The sequence below is a fragment of the Neomonachus schauinslandi genome, chromosome 1, assembly GCF_002201575.2.
Source record: "Neomonachus schauinslandi chromosome 1, ASM220157v2, whole genome shotgun sequence".
Lineage (NCBI taxonomy): Eukaryota > Metazoa > Chordata > Mammalia > Carnivora > Phocidae > Neomonachus > Neomonachus schauinslandi.
In genome coordinates, this window is record NC_058403.1 from 128,560,377 (window position 1) to 128,576,790 (window position 16,414).

General features: G+C 33.8%; 1 protein-coding gene across 5 annotated transcripts in view; it reads left to right on the forward strand.

Annotated features, from left to right (window-relative positions):
- CAPN7 (calpain 7) overlaps positions 1 to 16,414 on the forward strand; it is a 40,878-nt gene that overhangs the window by 4,313 nt on the left and 20,151 nt on the right. For 3 of the 5 annotated variants that reach the window (XM_021678901.2, XM_044920486.1, XM_044920489.1), the window contains exons 3-10: positions 3,890 to 4,047; positions 4,774 to 4,841; positions 6,793 to 6,993; positions 8,360 to 8,446; positions 11,826 to 11,952; positions 12,938 to 13,023; positions 14,253 to 14,346; positions 15,820 to 15,966. In XM_021678901.2, the coding sequence (XP_021534576.1) occupies positions 3,890 to 4,047; positions 4,774 to 4,841; positions 6,793 to 6,993; positions 8,360 to 8,446; positions 11,826 to 11,952; positions 12,938 to 13,023; positions 14,253 to 14,346; positions 15,820 to 15,966 (968 nt within the window). The remainder of the gene's footprint in view (positions 1 to 3,889; positions 4,048 to 4,773; positions 4,842 to 6,792; positions 6,994 to 8,359; positions 8,447 to 11,825; positions 11,953 to 12,937; positions 13,024 to 14,252; positions 14,347 to 15,819; positions 15,967 to 16,414) is intronic. The other 2 variants (XM_021678900.2, XM_044920492.1) reach the window with 2 other exon arrangements.

Below are 16,414 nucleotides of genomic sequence, written 5' to 3' on the forward strand. Positions count from 1 at the left end.
ACAGGGATTTGAGCTGTGCAGGTCCGCTTACATGCAGATTTTTTTTTGAAGATTTTATTTATTTGCGAGAGAGGGAGAGAACACAAGGAGGTAGAGGGGCAGAAGGAGAAAGACAAGGAGACTCCCCGCTGAGCAGGGAGCCCACCATCGTAGGGCTCCATCCCAGGACCCCGGAATCATGATGTGAACCGAAGGCAGACACTTAACCCACTGAGCCACCCAGGCACTCCTACATGCAGATTTTTTACAGTACTGTAAATGTATTTTTTTTCTTTATGATTTTCTTAATATTTTCTTTTGTCTAGCTTACTTTATCATAAGAATATACTATATAACACACATAGAATATATGTGTTAATCAACTTAGGTTATTGGTAAGGCTTCTAGTAGGCTATTAGTAGTTAAGTTTTGGGGCAGTCAAAAGTTAATATGCAGATTTCCGTCAGCGCCGCTAATCCCCCACATTGTTCAAGAGCCGTCTTTACTTCCCTTTAGTGTTAAAGACTTCAGCAGTATGTTCATGGTCTCTTCTATATCCGTATCCTCAACCTCAAGACCTTAGCTAAACTCTTTTTTTAAAACCATATCTTGGAAAGCAACATGTAAGTAGAGACCTGGAACGACTTGTATTTATTTTTGTAAACAGCATGGCAAATGTCATGAAACAAGTACACAGGCTTAGTGATCACAGTTTTGTTAGAAGTATGTGGCTGCTGTCAAAATTTGCTCTTGACGTGGATAGAAAAGAAAATGATCACCTACTGGCATTTTGTTTTAGAAATGCATTTTTCTCACTGCGTTCTTTTTAACCCTTTTTTACTGTGGCTATATAATAAAGCCAGAAGCAGCTTAGAGGACTCTTTATTCAGCATTGCCTAATGGACTTAGTGTTACTTTTTACCACTCATTCTGAATAGATAAGAGCAGTTATAAGCACATCATTAGGAAAAAGTAGATTCCATCATTGGATTTCTTGTTAGAACGATACCCTTAAGGATGAGATAGATAGTTTAGTTTAAGACAGTGCCCAGAAATTGGATGTATTGAAAAGTGAACTGCCTGTGTAGCAGGGCCTCAGCTGATAGAAAGTTATATTGATTCAGGTATCCAAAATACCATGTAATTCAAAGTAACTCCATTTTCCCAGCCAAATACATTTATAAAATATTTACAAAGGTGATATTTAGGCACGGAATGTGACAGCTCTAATCTCTTGAGAAATAAAGTTCCAGAAGGATTTTTAAAGCATAGCATACCTTAATTGTATTGCCAGCTTTTTGACCCATTATGTTCAACCTATGGCGTGTAATCTGTAGAGAATTAAATGGTTTCTTTAGCATTTCAGACGATGTTTAAAACAAATTTTGCTGATAGACTCTTGAGAGTTAAGTTGATTTCTGAGTGGGGAAGGGTAACACAGTTTGAAATTCACCAGTGTAGTATAAAGAGCTCAAGACCTAGAATTACAAGATCTTGTAGCTTATAGCTACAAAACCTAGGCTAGATCAGTCATTCTCACTGGGAACAGTTTTGCATCTCGGAAGATTTTTGGTTTTTAGATTAGGGAGAAGTGGGGAGTATACTATGGCACCCAGTTGGGTAGAGGCCAGGGATCTTATTAAAAATCCTCCAATGCACAGGTCAGTCTACAGCAAAGAATTATCCAGCTGAACATGTTAGTAGTATGAGGCTGAGAAACCCTGGGCTATATATTTTAATGTTTTGAGCTTTTGTGTCTTCATTTTGTAAATGGTAGATTAGCACATACTTCAGAGAGGTGTTTCTGAGAGTTAAAGTTCTAAAAGGTCACCACCATACCTTTAAGAGACAAAATGTAAAGCTTTTTTTTTAATAACAGCTTTATAGAGATATAATTCATGTACCATAAAATTCACCTTACTAGAGTATACAATTCAGTGGTTTTTAGTATGTTTCAGAGTTGTGCTACCATCACCACTATCTAATTTTAGAACATTTTTGTTGCCCCAAAAGGAACCTCTTATCCATTAGCAGTCATTCCCCATTCCTCCCACCCTCTATCCTCTTAACAGCCACTAACCTATTTTCTATCTCCCTGGAGTTGCCTATTTTGGACATCTCATGTAAATAGAATCATCTAATTTGTGGCCTTTGGGGTTTGGCTTTTTTCATTTAACATAATGTTTTCAAGATTTATCCATGTTGTAGTATGTATCAATACTTCATTCCTTTTTATGGCTGAATAATAGTGCCGTCATATCAATATACTATATGTTGTTTATCCATTCATCAGTTGATGGACATTGGCTTGTTTCCACCTTTTGGCTGTTAATGAATAATACTGCTTTGAACGTTTGTATTTATGTTTTTGTGTGGACATGTGTTTTTAGTTCTCTTTCTCTTTGATACATGCCCAGGAGTGAAATTGCTGGGTCATATGGTAGCTTGATATCTAATTTTTCGAGGAACTGCTGAACTGTCTTCCGAAGTGGCAACACCATTTTACATTTCCATCAGCAATATATGAGGGTTTCATTTCCTTCACATCCTTATCAACATTTGTTATTTTCTGTCTTTTGTAATTTTAGCCACCCAAGTGGGTGTAAAGGTGGCATCTTAGGTTTTGATATGCATTTCCCTGCTGGCTAATGTTGTTGAGCATCTTCTCATGGGCCAATTGGCCATTTGAATATCTTCTTTGGAAAAAATGGTTATACAGACTCTTTGCCCATTATGTAAGTCAGGGTTCTCCAGAGAAAAAGAACCAGTAGAATATATATAAAGAGATTTTATATAAGGAATTGGCTTATAATGGAACCTCATTATGGAGGCTAAGAAGTCCCACACTCTGCAGTCTGCAAGCAGGAATGACCCAAGAAAGCCAGTGGTATAGTTTATTTAGTCCAAGTCCAAAGGCCTGAGAAGCAGGGGAGTTGATGGTGTAAGACCCAAGTCCCAAGGGCAGGAAAAGACCAAAAAAAAAAAAAAAAACAGTCTGGCAGAGAAGGCAAATTCTCCCTTCCTCTGCCTTTTTGTTCTGTTCAGTCCCTCAGTGGATTAGGTGATGCCCACCCATATCGGGGAGGACAGTCTGCTTTTACTACCAATTCAAAGGTTAATTTCATTCAGAATCACTCTCTTAGACATACCTAGAAGTCATGTCTAGCCAAGTATCTGGGTACCCAGTAAAGTTGACACAAGTTGACATGATTGCTCACCACACTCATTTTCAAAATTGGAATTGTCTTTTTATTGTTTACTTGTAAGAGATCTTTGTATATAATCTTGATACAGGTCCCTTATTGATATATACCTTTATATTAAAAACAAATACTTATTTCAAAGAACAGTAAAAATATGTGATTATTTAATCTGGACTCAGATGAATGGGAAACAGCAGGAACTTTATCATCAGGGCCTAGGATATTGTATTACACAATTGTCTGTACTGAAAAAAAATTTTTTTTAATTACCTTAAAACATAATTGAGTTTCTTTAGGCTTAACATTTTCTAAGTTTTTTTGTTTTGTTTTTGGGAGTGGGGCCAGGGCTATGTAAGGAGGAGGACTGGTGTTTTATTTTTTTAAAGGAAGAAAGTGCTGGTAAGGAGAGAGAAATTCAGGGGAAATTTTTTTTTCAATAAATAATACATTTTTGGTATTTTTGGTCTCTGGTGTGCATTGTGAGATGAGTCAAACAAATGGGGACTCTTTTTTAGGCCTTAAAATTCAGATTGAAAGGAGTCATTTTTTAAGGATTATTTTTTGACCTTGCTAAGTTTTTTAAATGACAAATTATAAAGTTTTTATGAAGAGTATCTTAAATATATTAAAATGGTGTGTTGTTTCCTGCATATATAAGTACATATATAGGTAATAATTTCATCTATATGGCTTTCTTCCTGTCCTAGTTCAGTCAAAGAGTGCTGGTCCTTTGAAATCAAAACATCAGTTGGACTTAGAACGTGCTCATTTCCTTGTTACTCAAGCTTTCGATGAAGATGAAAAAGGGAATGTTGAAGATGCTATAGAATTGTATACTGAAGCCGTAGATCTCTGTCTGAAAACCGTATGTATAGCTACTAGTTAAATTTGGTGGAATTATGCTAAGAAATTTCTCTTACTAGTGAATTTTATTTAACAATTCCTTAAAGAAAAATAATTATAAATATAATTGTTACCCTTCATTAAAAGATGAAGAACAGAAAACTAATGATGGGTTTTAAACCTCTTGTTAAAAAATTGACAGTAGTAAGATTGAGTCATTAGGCAATGGTTTTTTTAATTATAGGTATTATTTTTTTAACCTGTTTAAACCCATATACCTAAAATTAACTTATTACAGGAAGAACTGATTACAAATCTATGAATTTAAAATAAACCTCCCCTTTCTTAAAAAATTTCTTACATTTAAAAATAAGGTGGTGGTTTGGGAGAGCTTTATTGATTTGCAGTGTAAAATCTATATGCTGAGTGGCTTTTACTGCTTCCTGAGGACCTGGTTGGAACAGCTAAGTTTAGGGGCTGCTCAGTTTCCATGGCACCATGTTTTTACAGTTGTGGTTCATTTACCACATGAAGTGGTCTTCAGGTTTACCTCAATGTCAGGTTTTCAACACTATTTTAAATATACCTTTAAGGATGAAAACAAATTGTCATCTTTTTTTATTCTCTCATTATTTATGTATATATATTATATATAAAATATATTGCATTATAAGTTTTTTGCTTAGAAATATGAATCAAGCAAAGAAAAAAATTATGCTTCAGAATGTCTGTCTTTCTTTCTCTTAAGTCTTATGAAACTGCTGATAAAACTCTGCAAAATAAACTGAAACAGTTGGCTCGACAGGCACTAGATAGGTGAGTTTTGGTCACTCAAGTTGTTATCCATGGATAGCAGTGAACTATGTTACTTAAATTTGACAAATTTCTCTAAATATGTATAGAGTTCGTAGTAACAAACCTCCATCTTTAAGCTGAGATCTAGAGCAAGTCTACCTTCTTCCTCTGGGTGAATTTATTCCTCTCTAGTTCCCTGCTTGAAACTCAATAAATAACAAATCAGCCAAGACCTGTTTTATTTAGTTTTTGCTATGTGTAAAACAATGATTATGGTGTTTGAAGTGGAAGACTTCCTTCTGTTGTGTAACACCAGATTTCTGGGGAGAACTTCCAGAGAGCCTTCCAGAGCTACTATTAAAAGTAGAGAAATTGAGAATGAGCTGGCCTATAACCATTCACATATCCCAAATTATATAGGGTGTGTAACTCCTTCAACTCTTTGCTCAAATGTCAACTTTTCAAAAAAGCCTGCCCTAACCATTTTATTTAAAATGGAACCTCCTCCAGTATTTTCCTCCTGCTTGCCCTAATATTCTTTCCCAAAGCTCTTAACCACTTTCTAAGGCATATGAAAGTTACCAGTTTATCATGTTTGTTATTAATGTCCGTGTTCCTTTAAGCCCCCCAACCCTCCATGTAAACTCTGTGAGTGCAGAGAATTTTGTCTGTTTTGTTCAATGCTGTAACCACCTAGCAGAGTGCCAACATACCGTATGTGCTCAGTAGGTATTTGAGAATGAACAGATTTGCACAAGAGAATTATACCTCTTAAAGAGTGTTATAGATAAAGGAAAAGGATGGAAATTGCATTTTTAGTTACAGTATGAATTAATAAAATTACCTCCTTTTGAGGGTCTGACTTGGTAGCAATACCACCCCCAGCCCTTCTTTTTTTAAATTGAGGTATAACAGTCATCCTTCCTTTTCATTGTCGTCATCTAACATTTAGTTTGTCTCTCCTGATTCATGAGGATATGGGCACTTGACACATAGTTATCTTATCCATTTTCACTTTTTTCACAAGTCAGAATCAGAGGTGATGTTTATTACCTGTGTGGATAACCCATCCAGTATCCTCTGAGTGCACCCTAAGCACAGAGGGGTGGGTCAGTCATTGGCTTCTTTGAGGGTCTTTTCAAAATTATGGATCCTCTTTCTAGGAGAAATGTACATAAAATTTTTTTCATGTGCATTTTATGTAATTTCAGAGTGTTAACAAGATTCCTGGAGCTCATATGTGGACCTCAAATTAAGAACTTCTGTTTTTTAGCTCGCTGAACCTTTGACAAAACAAAGCCAAAATTCCCTTGAATATCATGTGAGACATTCCATGATCAACTCTTGCCCCTGGTCTCCTCTCCTTCTGCCTCTTGTTTTTAACTTTTCATAGGGACTTCATCTATTTTTTTGGAAGTTATCTTAACTCGCTATGCTAGTTCATACTTCTGCACATGCTATTCTCTACTTAGAATGCTCCCTCACTCCCCAGGTGGACTTCTTTGCAGCTCAAACATCAATTCAGAATAACCTCCCCCGACTCACTGTCTATTCTTGGTCATTAAGTTAATATCTTTTGCCGTGTGTACACTCACATATAATACTACTAGCATCTGTCACTTTGGATGCAGTTGTCTTTCTTTCCCCCACAAAACTGTGAACACCTTAAAAGCGGAGATTGCATTTTATATTTTCTTGTATCCCCCTTACCTTGCATAGTATCTGACATGCAGTAAGTGCTCAATAATTGCAGTTGATACAGCAGTAGTATCAATTAATGTGTATCAGTTCTGAAATACTTATTTTCAGAAGTAGCTTAAGAAGTGAACTGCTGACTGATATGTATGAATCTTATCTACTAATTTTACATTAGGAATGCTTGACTGGTTCTTGAAGTAAATTTTATTTTCTGGAAAGCTTAAATGTGAGAAGAAAAACTAGAACAGTTTTTCTGTACCTCTTTCTATTATAGAGCGGAAGCATTGAGTGAGCCTTTAACAAAACCATTATGCAAAATCAAGTCAACAAATATCAAACCAAAGCCACCTCCAACGAGAGCACATTTTCCACTAGGGACTAGTCCTTTCCTTGAAAGACCTCAACCCTTTATAAGTCCACAGTCATGTGATGCACAAGGACAGAGATATACAGCAGAAGAAATAGAAGTTCTCAGGTAAATCAGTTTATGATTCACTGTAGTGAATAATTTTGTTAACATCAACACAGGTAATTTAATTTTCATTAGGTTTGCTGAGTTGTAATCACATCTTTGTTATAGTGTGTTGTGCTTTTATTATGAAATTATAAATTATATTGTCATATAGCCCCAACTTGAAATAGTTAAAATGTGTTATAGTATATTTTAGTGTTAGCATTTCTACTAGACATATGTTTTCCTAAAAATCCTAGCATACTTTAAAATCGAGCACTAAAGGTCAAACAGCAGAATAGAGCTGTGGCAGACCACTCATCATCTATGCAGCTAGTAACCAGAGCCCTGATGGGGAGAAAACTGTTACCTTGAAATAGTGTAGGTCTGGGTCAGCAAAGGGAAGCCTGAAGTGGTGAATAGTTTTTACATTTCTTTAAAGGGTTATAAAAGAGAAAACAAAAAAACAGAAGAATATGTGACAGAGACCTCATTGCAAAGCCAAAACGATGTACTGTCTGGTCCTTTTTACAGAAAACATTTGCCAACTCAGATACCGGTATGGAAGCAGCCTCAGGGGATATTAAAAATGCAAACAACAAAGATGAGGAAATCCTTGTGCTTGCATTCTGAGCTGGTGTAGATGGGCTATATCTCTGAGCCAGAGTGGCTGCTCTTCAACTGGAAGAGATCCAAGCTGCTGAGAGCTGTGCAAGTCATGTAGTTGCTCACTTTTAATTTCCTAAAATTGCGCTGAAAGGGTTCCTTCGTTTGGAGCAGCCACCTGAAGGCAGTTTTTTTTTTTTTTTTTCCTGCTGAAGATTTTAATTCTTCTAATGTGTCTCATCTTGCCTGGAAAAATTGCATATGAACCACCACAACACACAGCAAGACAAAGAAGGGTGGTTTTGGAGCTGAGAGACAGTAATAGTTCAACAATGAGGCTACTCAGCATCCATGTGCTCCTTTCTACACACCTTTGAATTTCATGCTACAACAAAAAAATAATATTTCTACCTAACAGAATTCATCTATCCTTCATACAGGTGAAAAGTTCTCATCCTCTCAGAAATGAGGATACACAGTCACTCATTTTGTGTCTTGGTGTCAAGGGTACTTTCAATACGTTTAGTGCAGGCTTATCTTGAGACCATAGTTTAGTTGTGAAGGATGTAAGTCTTAAAAGAATAAGTCTTACAGAATTGAATTGAATCATTTATTTTTTGGTATTCAACGATTTTGTGAAAATTTTATTAAAGATATCAACAACATGAGACTATCATTTTAATTTTATTAAAGTGCCATACTTTGTCATATAAATTTTGAGTAAGATCAGTAGTTAAGGTAAACTTGAACATTTACTTTAGATTTTTTTCCTTGTGTTTTGTAGGACAACATCAAAAATAAATGGTATAGAATATGTTCCTTTCATGAGTATTGATCTGAGGGAACGTTTTGCCTATCCAATGCCTTTCTGGTAAGTAAGCACTATTGTACTTTTTACTTCCGAGATGATTTTCGTTTTTCAGTAGTTTTTCCATACTCTGAAATCCAATTTAGCTCATAGCCTTGAAATTAAAATTTGTAATAAAAAAGTTTGGAAAAGAGGTACAGTTGTGGAAAAAGGTAAGGCAACATAGCAAGAGTATCTGTGTGGGCATTTGCCTGGTAATGGGCACATATGGATCTCCTTTCGCCTACAATTACACTAGCACAGTACCTGGCACAAAGTAAATATTTGTCAAATTGGTGTTTGAATCACAACAGCAAAGTCAGTAAAGAAAGAATGGAATGGAAAGTGGAATAGAATGGTGACAGTGTCGTTATTTACTAAAAAAAATCCAGTTCAAGAAAGGGTTAATTATGAAAATGTTGGTTAGCACAGTCTTCTGGAACAGTGGCAGCTTGTGTTAAGCTTGTGTTAAAAATGTTATTTGGTTCATGACTCCCAGCTTCTCCTGATTCTAAGGAAATAAAAATTTGACTAAAGATGTGTTTAATAAGGGTATTCATCAAAGCATCTGTTACAGCAAAAAATTACTGAAACAAACTAAATATCCAACAATATGAGAATGAATAAAGAATGGCATATCTATGTTATTATAGTAAATGCTTATGCTATCAATAAAAAATACATCTTTGAAAGAGGTAGGGAAAATGCTTTCAATATAGTAAATTTAAAAACAGAAAATTTGGATGTTATATGTATATTTTTCTTTCATTTCATGTATTTATAGATAAATAGAAAAAATGATGTAAAGGTACATGTCAGATATTTACAGTGGTTATCTCTAGATAGCAAAACTGGGTGATTTAACTTTTTAAAATTTTTCAAAATTTTTGAAATGAGCATGTTCTATTAGAAAAAAATCAGAGTTGATGTTTATTACATGCCAGTTCTATAAAAGGCTCTGTAAAGAACAAAAGAGCTGCTTTCCCATTTTCTAGTGTTTTGCTGTTCTTAGATGGGCAACAGTTCGACTTCTAGCCAGTGAGTTATCAACCTAATTTTTTTCACCCAGGCAACCGTGTGATGCTAGTCACTGATTGGAGTCTAAGAAATTTTTATATCTGAGAAGCTCTATATCATTGATCGATATTAAGGGCACAGATTTCTAGAGCCAAACTGTCCAGTTTTGTATGCTGTATGATGCTGGGCAAGTTGTTAAATCTGTCTCAGATTTTAAAATAAGAATAGAATCTAGTTCATAGTGTTACTGTGATCATTAAATTAGTTAATAAAATATAAAGCACTTAGTGCTTATTACATTGTTATATAATAAGGGTTAACTTAGAAAAATAATTATTTTTGTTAAATTCTAAATTATATTACAAAGTTTGGTTTTACATTTCAGATACTTCAAAATGTTTAAAATAAACAAGCAAACAAAAGTTTATCCCTTTGACCAGTAATTTCACTTCAGGAGACCAGTTTGAAAAAGTGTTCATAGTAGTCAAAGATTTATATAAAAGATACTCATCAATATTGTAATTGTGAAAGTGTGAATCAGTTATTCTAATACGCTCTTAAATGGTTATATCTGAGTAGGGATATAAACTTGTAGTTCCAGTCTTTGTGTAATAAGATAAATCATGTTTTTAGTGCTTGTATAACAGAACATCTATAAGAATAATACTACACAACCATGAACAGTCAGGTTTTCAAGAAATTAAATAACATGGGAAAATGCTTACAATATAATTAAAACAGTAAAATATGATACCATGCAAACTCCCTGAATTTAGGCATAGCACTTGTGACAGTTGGAATTTTACATATTTTGTATAAGATTACCTAGTGCCAGTCCTCCATACTGGATTATGTTTCATAAGGACAGAGACCATGTCTCTTTTAATTGTGCTCCTGTGCGTAGTGCGATGTCTGGCATCTAGTAGATACTCGGTAAGTACTTGCTGAATTCATTAAATTTGGAGAAAAATCAAGAATAAATACTAGGTTACTCTAGCAAGATTTTTCCATTCTTGTTTTCTAGATTATTTTACAGTAGAGTAATCAGAAGAAAAAGTAACAGTAAATATTTCAAAATTCAAAGGTAACAGACTGATGAAAAGGGCTCTACAATTTATGAATCTTTGGTTAGAAAGATTGAGTGATTTTTAAACATTTTTTTTTCTATTCGGCTCATGTATTTTTAAATCTTAAAGTAAGCATATTGAATATAAATTATATTTATAAAATATGTTTAATATCTTTAAAGTTATAAGAAAACACTGAATTTGATAACTTAGTGGTGACTTTGAGAGAACAGTTATTAAGGAATCTTGGATTTACTCTGTATTCTCATATGGCAGGTTGATAATACAAAGTAATTAAATTACAGATTTGAATTAACTTTTTTTACCCTAGAATTTTTTAAAATTTAAATTCTTCTAAATTTGTTCGGCTCACTTTCTATTTACAATCAGCTACTGTTCCTACACAGGTACCAAAATGTCACCAGAACACTAGTGGTTCTATGAGATGATCATCAAAAAGTTTAAGAAACCATGTTATATTTGCCTCAGTTTGCATACCATAAACTTTGTATTATCCTAGAAATCTTAGGAAACCTGTAGACTGTTACCCTTAGAAGAGGTTTGAGGAAAGATGGGTGTTTTTTATTTTGTGCTATACATCAGTCTTAGAGAAATACCACCCAGCATATTCCCAACACGCAGTCAGAGGGTAGTGCGTAAGAATGTGGATCCGGCACCCAAGACCTGGATTCAAATGCCACTACTGCCACTTTTTAGCTATGTGACCTTGGCAAGTTACTAAATCACTTTTAAGCCTTTTCCAAAAATATTTGCTTTAATGGGATTGTTTTAAGGATTAAATGAATAGTGTGTATAAAGTACTTTAGCATGATGTCTGGCACATGGTTGTTAATGAATAATTAACTACTCTCATTGGTAGCCTTGGAGAGAAGAGTTTGTCAAGAGCCATCGTAAGGATCTGTAGCTTCCTAGATCGTTTTGAATTGAATCAGCTTGTATTATTGTTAATGGTTCCATTTTATTGAAACTGAATTTTTTGAATATAACGATGCTAATGTAAACTTTTAAATTATATTCTTAAAGTAAATATAAGTGAATTTAAGCTGCTTTCCTGTTTGCAGTTATAAATTTATACTTTTTTAATTGAGAAGGATGAGCACATTGACTGGATTCATGGTTAAGTGTGAAGAGCCAGATTTGACCAGAGCATTATTTTAGGATGATGTAATAGCTATGATCATTATACCAAAAAAATAAATGAATAAATCTCTAGGAAATTTAATTTTGTTTTTGTGTCATTTTTAAAGATTAATTTTAGTAGTAGTAGTAATAGTATTCAATTTTTATTATTACCTCAGTGATAGATGGGGCAAGCTACCATTATCACCTAAACAAAAAGCTACATTTTCCAAATGGGTACGACCAGAAGACCTCACCAACAATCCTACAATGATTTATACTGTGTCCAGTTTTAGCATAAAGCAGGTAAACATTTTATATAATTTTATATGAAAGCTAACATTTTGAAGTAATTTGAATGTAGATTTGGGGATTTTTTTTGGTTTTTATCATGTATTTAGGTGCCTGAGTATAATTGGAAAAATTATTCTGCACACTTTGACTTAGACATACTGAGATAATATGAGTATGAATAACTGGTTTGAGCAATTACAGATTTTTATATAGACCCTGTTTATCAATATGTTCTTGCAGATGAGAAGGTTGAGGATCTCAGCTTCACCTTGAGAGAACAGATTTTTTTTTTAAAGATTTTATTTGAGAGAGAGCACACAAGTGGGGGAGGAGAGAGAGGAGTAGAGGGAGAGGGAATATTTCAAGCAGACTCCATGCTGAGCATGGAGCCCGCCACAGGGCTCAATCTCCTGACCTGAGCTGAAACCAGGAGTTGGAGGCTTAGCCAACTGAGCCACCCAGGCATCCTGAGAATAGATATTTTTAAAAAAGGAAGATATTAGGCTTATTTAAAACACTTCAGTGGTGTAACAACGGTATGGTTTTATTGCCAATTTTATTCAGTTAAGTTTTGCATTGAAGTACAGATGTCTTCCAGTTAGTATAAAAATAGTGGTCCTGAAATACTATGATCAAGAATCTTTTGATGTGCATATTCAGTTTAGTTGGTCATATTATAATAAACTTTAAAAAAGGCCTTTAAATTATCATTAAAAACTTGTGGGTTCAGTAAGTATGCTTTTATCCTGTAAGAAATGTATCATCCATATTTATTCTGAATTAACTTTATTGAAATGTTTTAATCAATTTTTCTAGGATTTGTTTGAAGAAAATATGTATGAGTTGGCAGTACAGAATTTCTGTTTATTATTTTGGTATTCAACAACAGTTAACTCAGTCTAAAAAGTTGGCTGCGTAGGTGTAGTGCTTAAATATTGTGTAATGTTGAAATTACATTAATGAATTAGTTAATATGTTAATAAATTCTTATTAACAGACAATAGTATCAGATTGTTCCTTTGTGGCATCACTGGCTATCAGTGCAGCTTATGAAAGACGATTTAATAAGAAGTTGATTACCAGGTAAAATTTTGTATTTGTCCCTTTAGCCCTTTTCATATAATTATCTCTTGACTAGAAATTAACAGCTTAGGTCTTATCTGCGTAGAAAGTGAAGAAGCCATATTACTTAGAATATTGTGGCCCTATATGTTAAACAGATGATTTGTGAATGTGGAAAGATTTCCTAAAATAGTCTAAGAATGTATGCACATGTATTAATATATATGAAATTGGTATGTTTTGAAATAAAATTGGTCAAAGTAAAATCATACTTATAATTATAGTATATGGTAGCCACCAGCCACATGTGGATATTGTATACTTGAAGAGGGCTAGTCTGAATCAAAATGGGCTGTAAGTGTAAAATGCATCAGATTTTGAAAACTAAGTAAAAAAAAATACAAAATTGGAAGATATCTCAAATTTTTATAGTGATTACACATTGAAATATGATTTTGGATAAGTTCGGTTAAATAAAGTATATTAAAATCTCACCTTTTTAACTTTTAATATGGCAACTGGAAAATATAAAATATTTCTTGCGGCTAGAACTGCTTTAGAATGTACCGAAATGTTACTGAAATAGCTTTTCTCTCAATTTTTTAAAGTTTTATTACTAAAGATCGTTCATTGTAAAAATTAAGCATTATAATTTTTCAAGCATCTTTTCCTGAGTGGTTTTTGTGTAAGTCCTGAGATTACAAAGGTAAATTAAACACAGACCTTAGTTTCAAGCTATTTGCCATCTTGGATAAATAGATCATATAAGTAAATAATACGTAGTGTAAAAGAAAATTGATACTGATAACAAATGTCTTATTAGATAATTTTGTGTAACTTTATCAGAATTGTGTTAACTTTATCTCTGTCAGAGTTGTAGTTAGTTGCCTTAGTTCTTGTTAATTGAAATGGTCTCTTCTTGAACCAGTGAGAGAAGATTATTTCAAATGGCATAAAATATATCTGCTTAATAGAAAATTTATTAGAGTATATAATTTAAAACTTAATATTTTTCAGAGTATTGTGAAATTTATGCCCTGTTCTAGTATCTCATATTTTCTTTATATTAAATAAGCACTTTGATTAGGGTGAAATTCTTTTCCTAGGCCTATCATAGAAAAATATTATCATGTTTATTTTTATAAAATTGCCAAGGCAATAGCATATGTCTAAATAAAATATAATATCCTGCATAGTAGCTTATATTGAATATTAATTTGGTATTTCAATATTTATTTTCCTTACAAAAGCATAATTTACCCTCAGAATAAGGATGGTGAGCCAGAATACAATCCATGTGGAAAGTATATGGTAAAACTTCACCTCAATGGTGTCCCAAGAAAGGTGAATAATATCTCTCCCCACCCCAACCCCTTCTCTCTCTCTCTCTTCCCCACCTTTGAATATTGAATAGAATCATTAAGAAATGTTATTTGTGTAAACATTTAAAAAGATTTTGAGTCGGGTGTTATGCATATTGCTACCAGTAACATCATATGTTAGTAATTAAAAATAAAAATTAAGAAAGTTTTTAAAAATGGCTTTGGGAAATTTATAGACAGTTTCAAAAAGTAACATTGAGCTAATGATTACTAATGCTTAAACTTTAATCTGATAACTCTTAATTGATTAAAAGGAAAAGGAAATCGGGCAAACTAAATCTATTAGGTCACAAGAGTTTATATGTATTCATAACCTCACACCTAAGAAGCCTTTAAAATTATGTTTTTCTTTGTGAAATATATATAGTCTGAAATTACACTGCTTTCTTTAAGAACTATGACTTGTGTAATGGCCTGGCATTGTTGGGATTCTCTAGCTCTTGTCTACTCAGAGGTCCATGGATCAACATTAGCATTTACCGATAATTTGTTAGAATTGCGAAATTTTAGGCCTTACCCTGAGCCTACTGAATCAGAATCTGCATTTAAACAAATTCCTGATGCTTTCAGTCTGGGAAGTTGCTCAGTGGCTCAGTAATACTCAAATTTTGGTTATGTATAAAATCACGTGGAGGGCTTAAAACACAAATTCCTGCCCTGCACCGCCCTCCCCCCCTTCCCCCCCCCCCCCCGCCGAGTTTCCAGTTCAGAATTTGTGGGGTGGGGCCATGATTTGCATTTCTAACAAGTTCCCAGATGATGCTGGTGCTGCTAAGAAAACCCTTTGAGAACCGCTGCTCTAGCTGATTACTTAAAAATTAAGCAAAATCATTGAGCATGGTTTTTCTGAACTGTAGTCTTTAAATAATCCCTTGTTTATAGAATCTTTGAAAATGTAGTTGCATGATCCTCCTAATAGTGTTAGATCAGAATTTTTCCTATCCTTATTTCCCAGATCACTTTATAAATGTGACTCAGAAACTGTGTTGTGGTGATCACTTCCTCTATTACTTAAATATATCTTTTGGCCATAATGTTCTACTTTTACAACTGTACATAACATGAGTCTTTTTGCAGGTTTAGGTTAAAATTACATGTAGTAATATTGTTATTTACCTTAATAGTGAGGCCCTTTTATAATTATTTTAGATATAATGTACATTTCTAGAATCTGTAATAATTTTGATGAGTATAGGTCCATTTAGCCAGTTGGCTCAAGGTTATCAGGTGACAGGGAGATTAGCCTATAAAATGGAATAAAGACATTGTATAATATTTTATAATTGATCAGATTCTAGAAATATGAAGCTGTCATTACCTTAATAGGCATATTGTGCCTTTTATTTCATCTGTATGAAAGGTGTTTTTTTCCTTGATAGGAAGGATTTTAAGATATTTTGTACCACCTAAGGTAATTAAGGTTCTCTTTCTCCAGGTGATAATTGATGATCAATTACCTGTTGATCATAAGGGAGAATTGCTCTGTTCTTATTCTAACAACAAAAGTGAATTATGGGTTTCTCTCATAGAAAAAGCATATATGAAGGTCATGGGAGGATATGATTTCCCAGGATCCAATTCGGTAAGTATCAGGATGATCCAGATACAGACTTATGCTATCTAATATGACTATTTTAAATTTGAGAGATTATAGATGATATTTTTGCTTAAAGGAAAATAAAACAGGAGTATGAACCCCTGAAAAATGTTGATCGGTCACCTTGTTAAGGAAAACTGTATTTTCTTTTACAAGGATAGTGCATTGTAAAGGATTCAGGCAAGCCTAAAACGTATGTCTGCTGTCATGCTGAGATACAAGACCAGTTAGGTACAGTGTACCTTTCCAAAGAGGTCTCTTCAAATCAAAGGAATGTGTCCTATTGTCATCCTTACGTATGTTTTTTGATTTGTAAATTCAGGCTCGAGGAGTTTGTTTTTTAGTTTTTCCCAATCTTAACACTGCTTAACCTACAAAATCGACGTGTGTACCAGTGTCCTTTAGTTGGATGAGGTAGACTGGGCTTATGCCA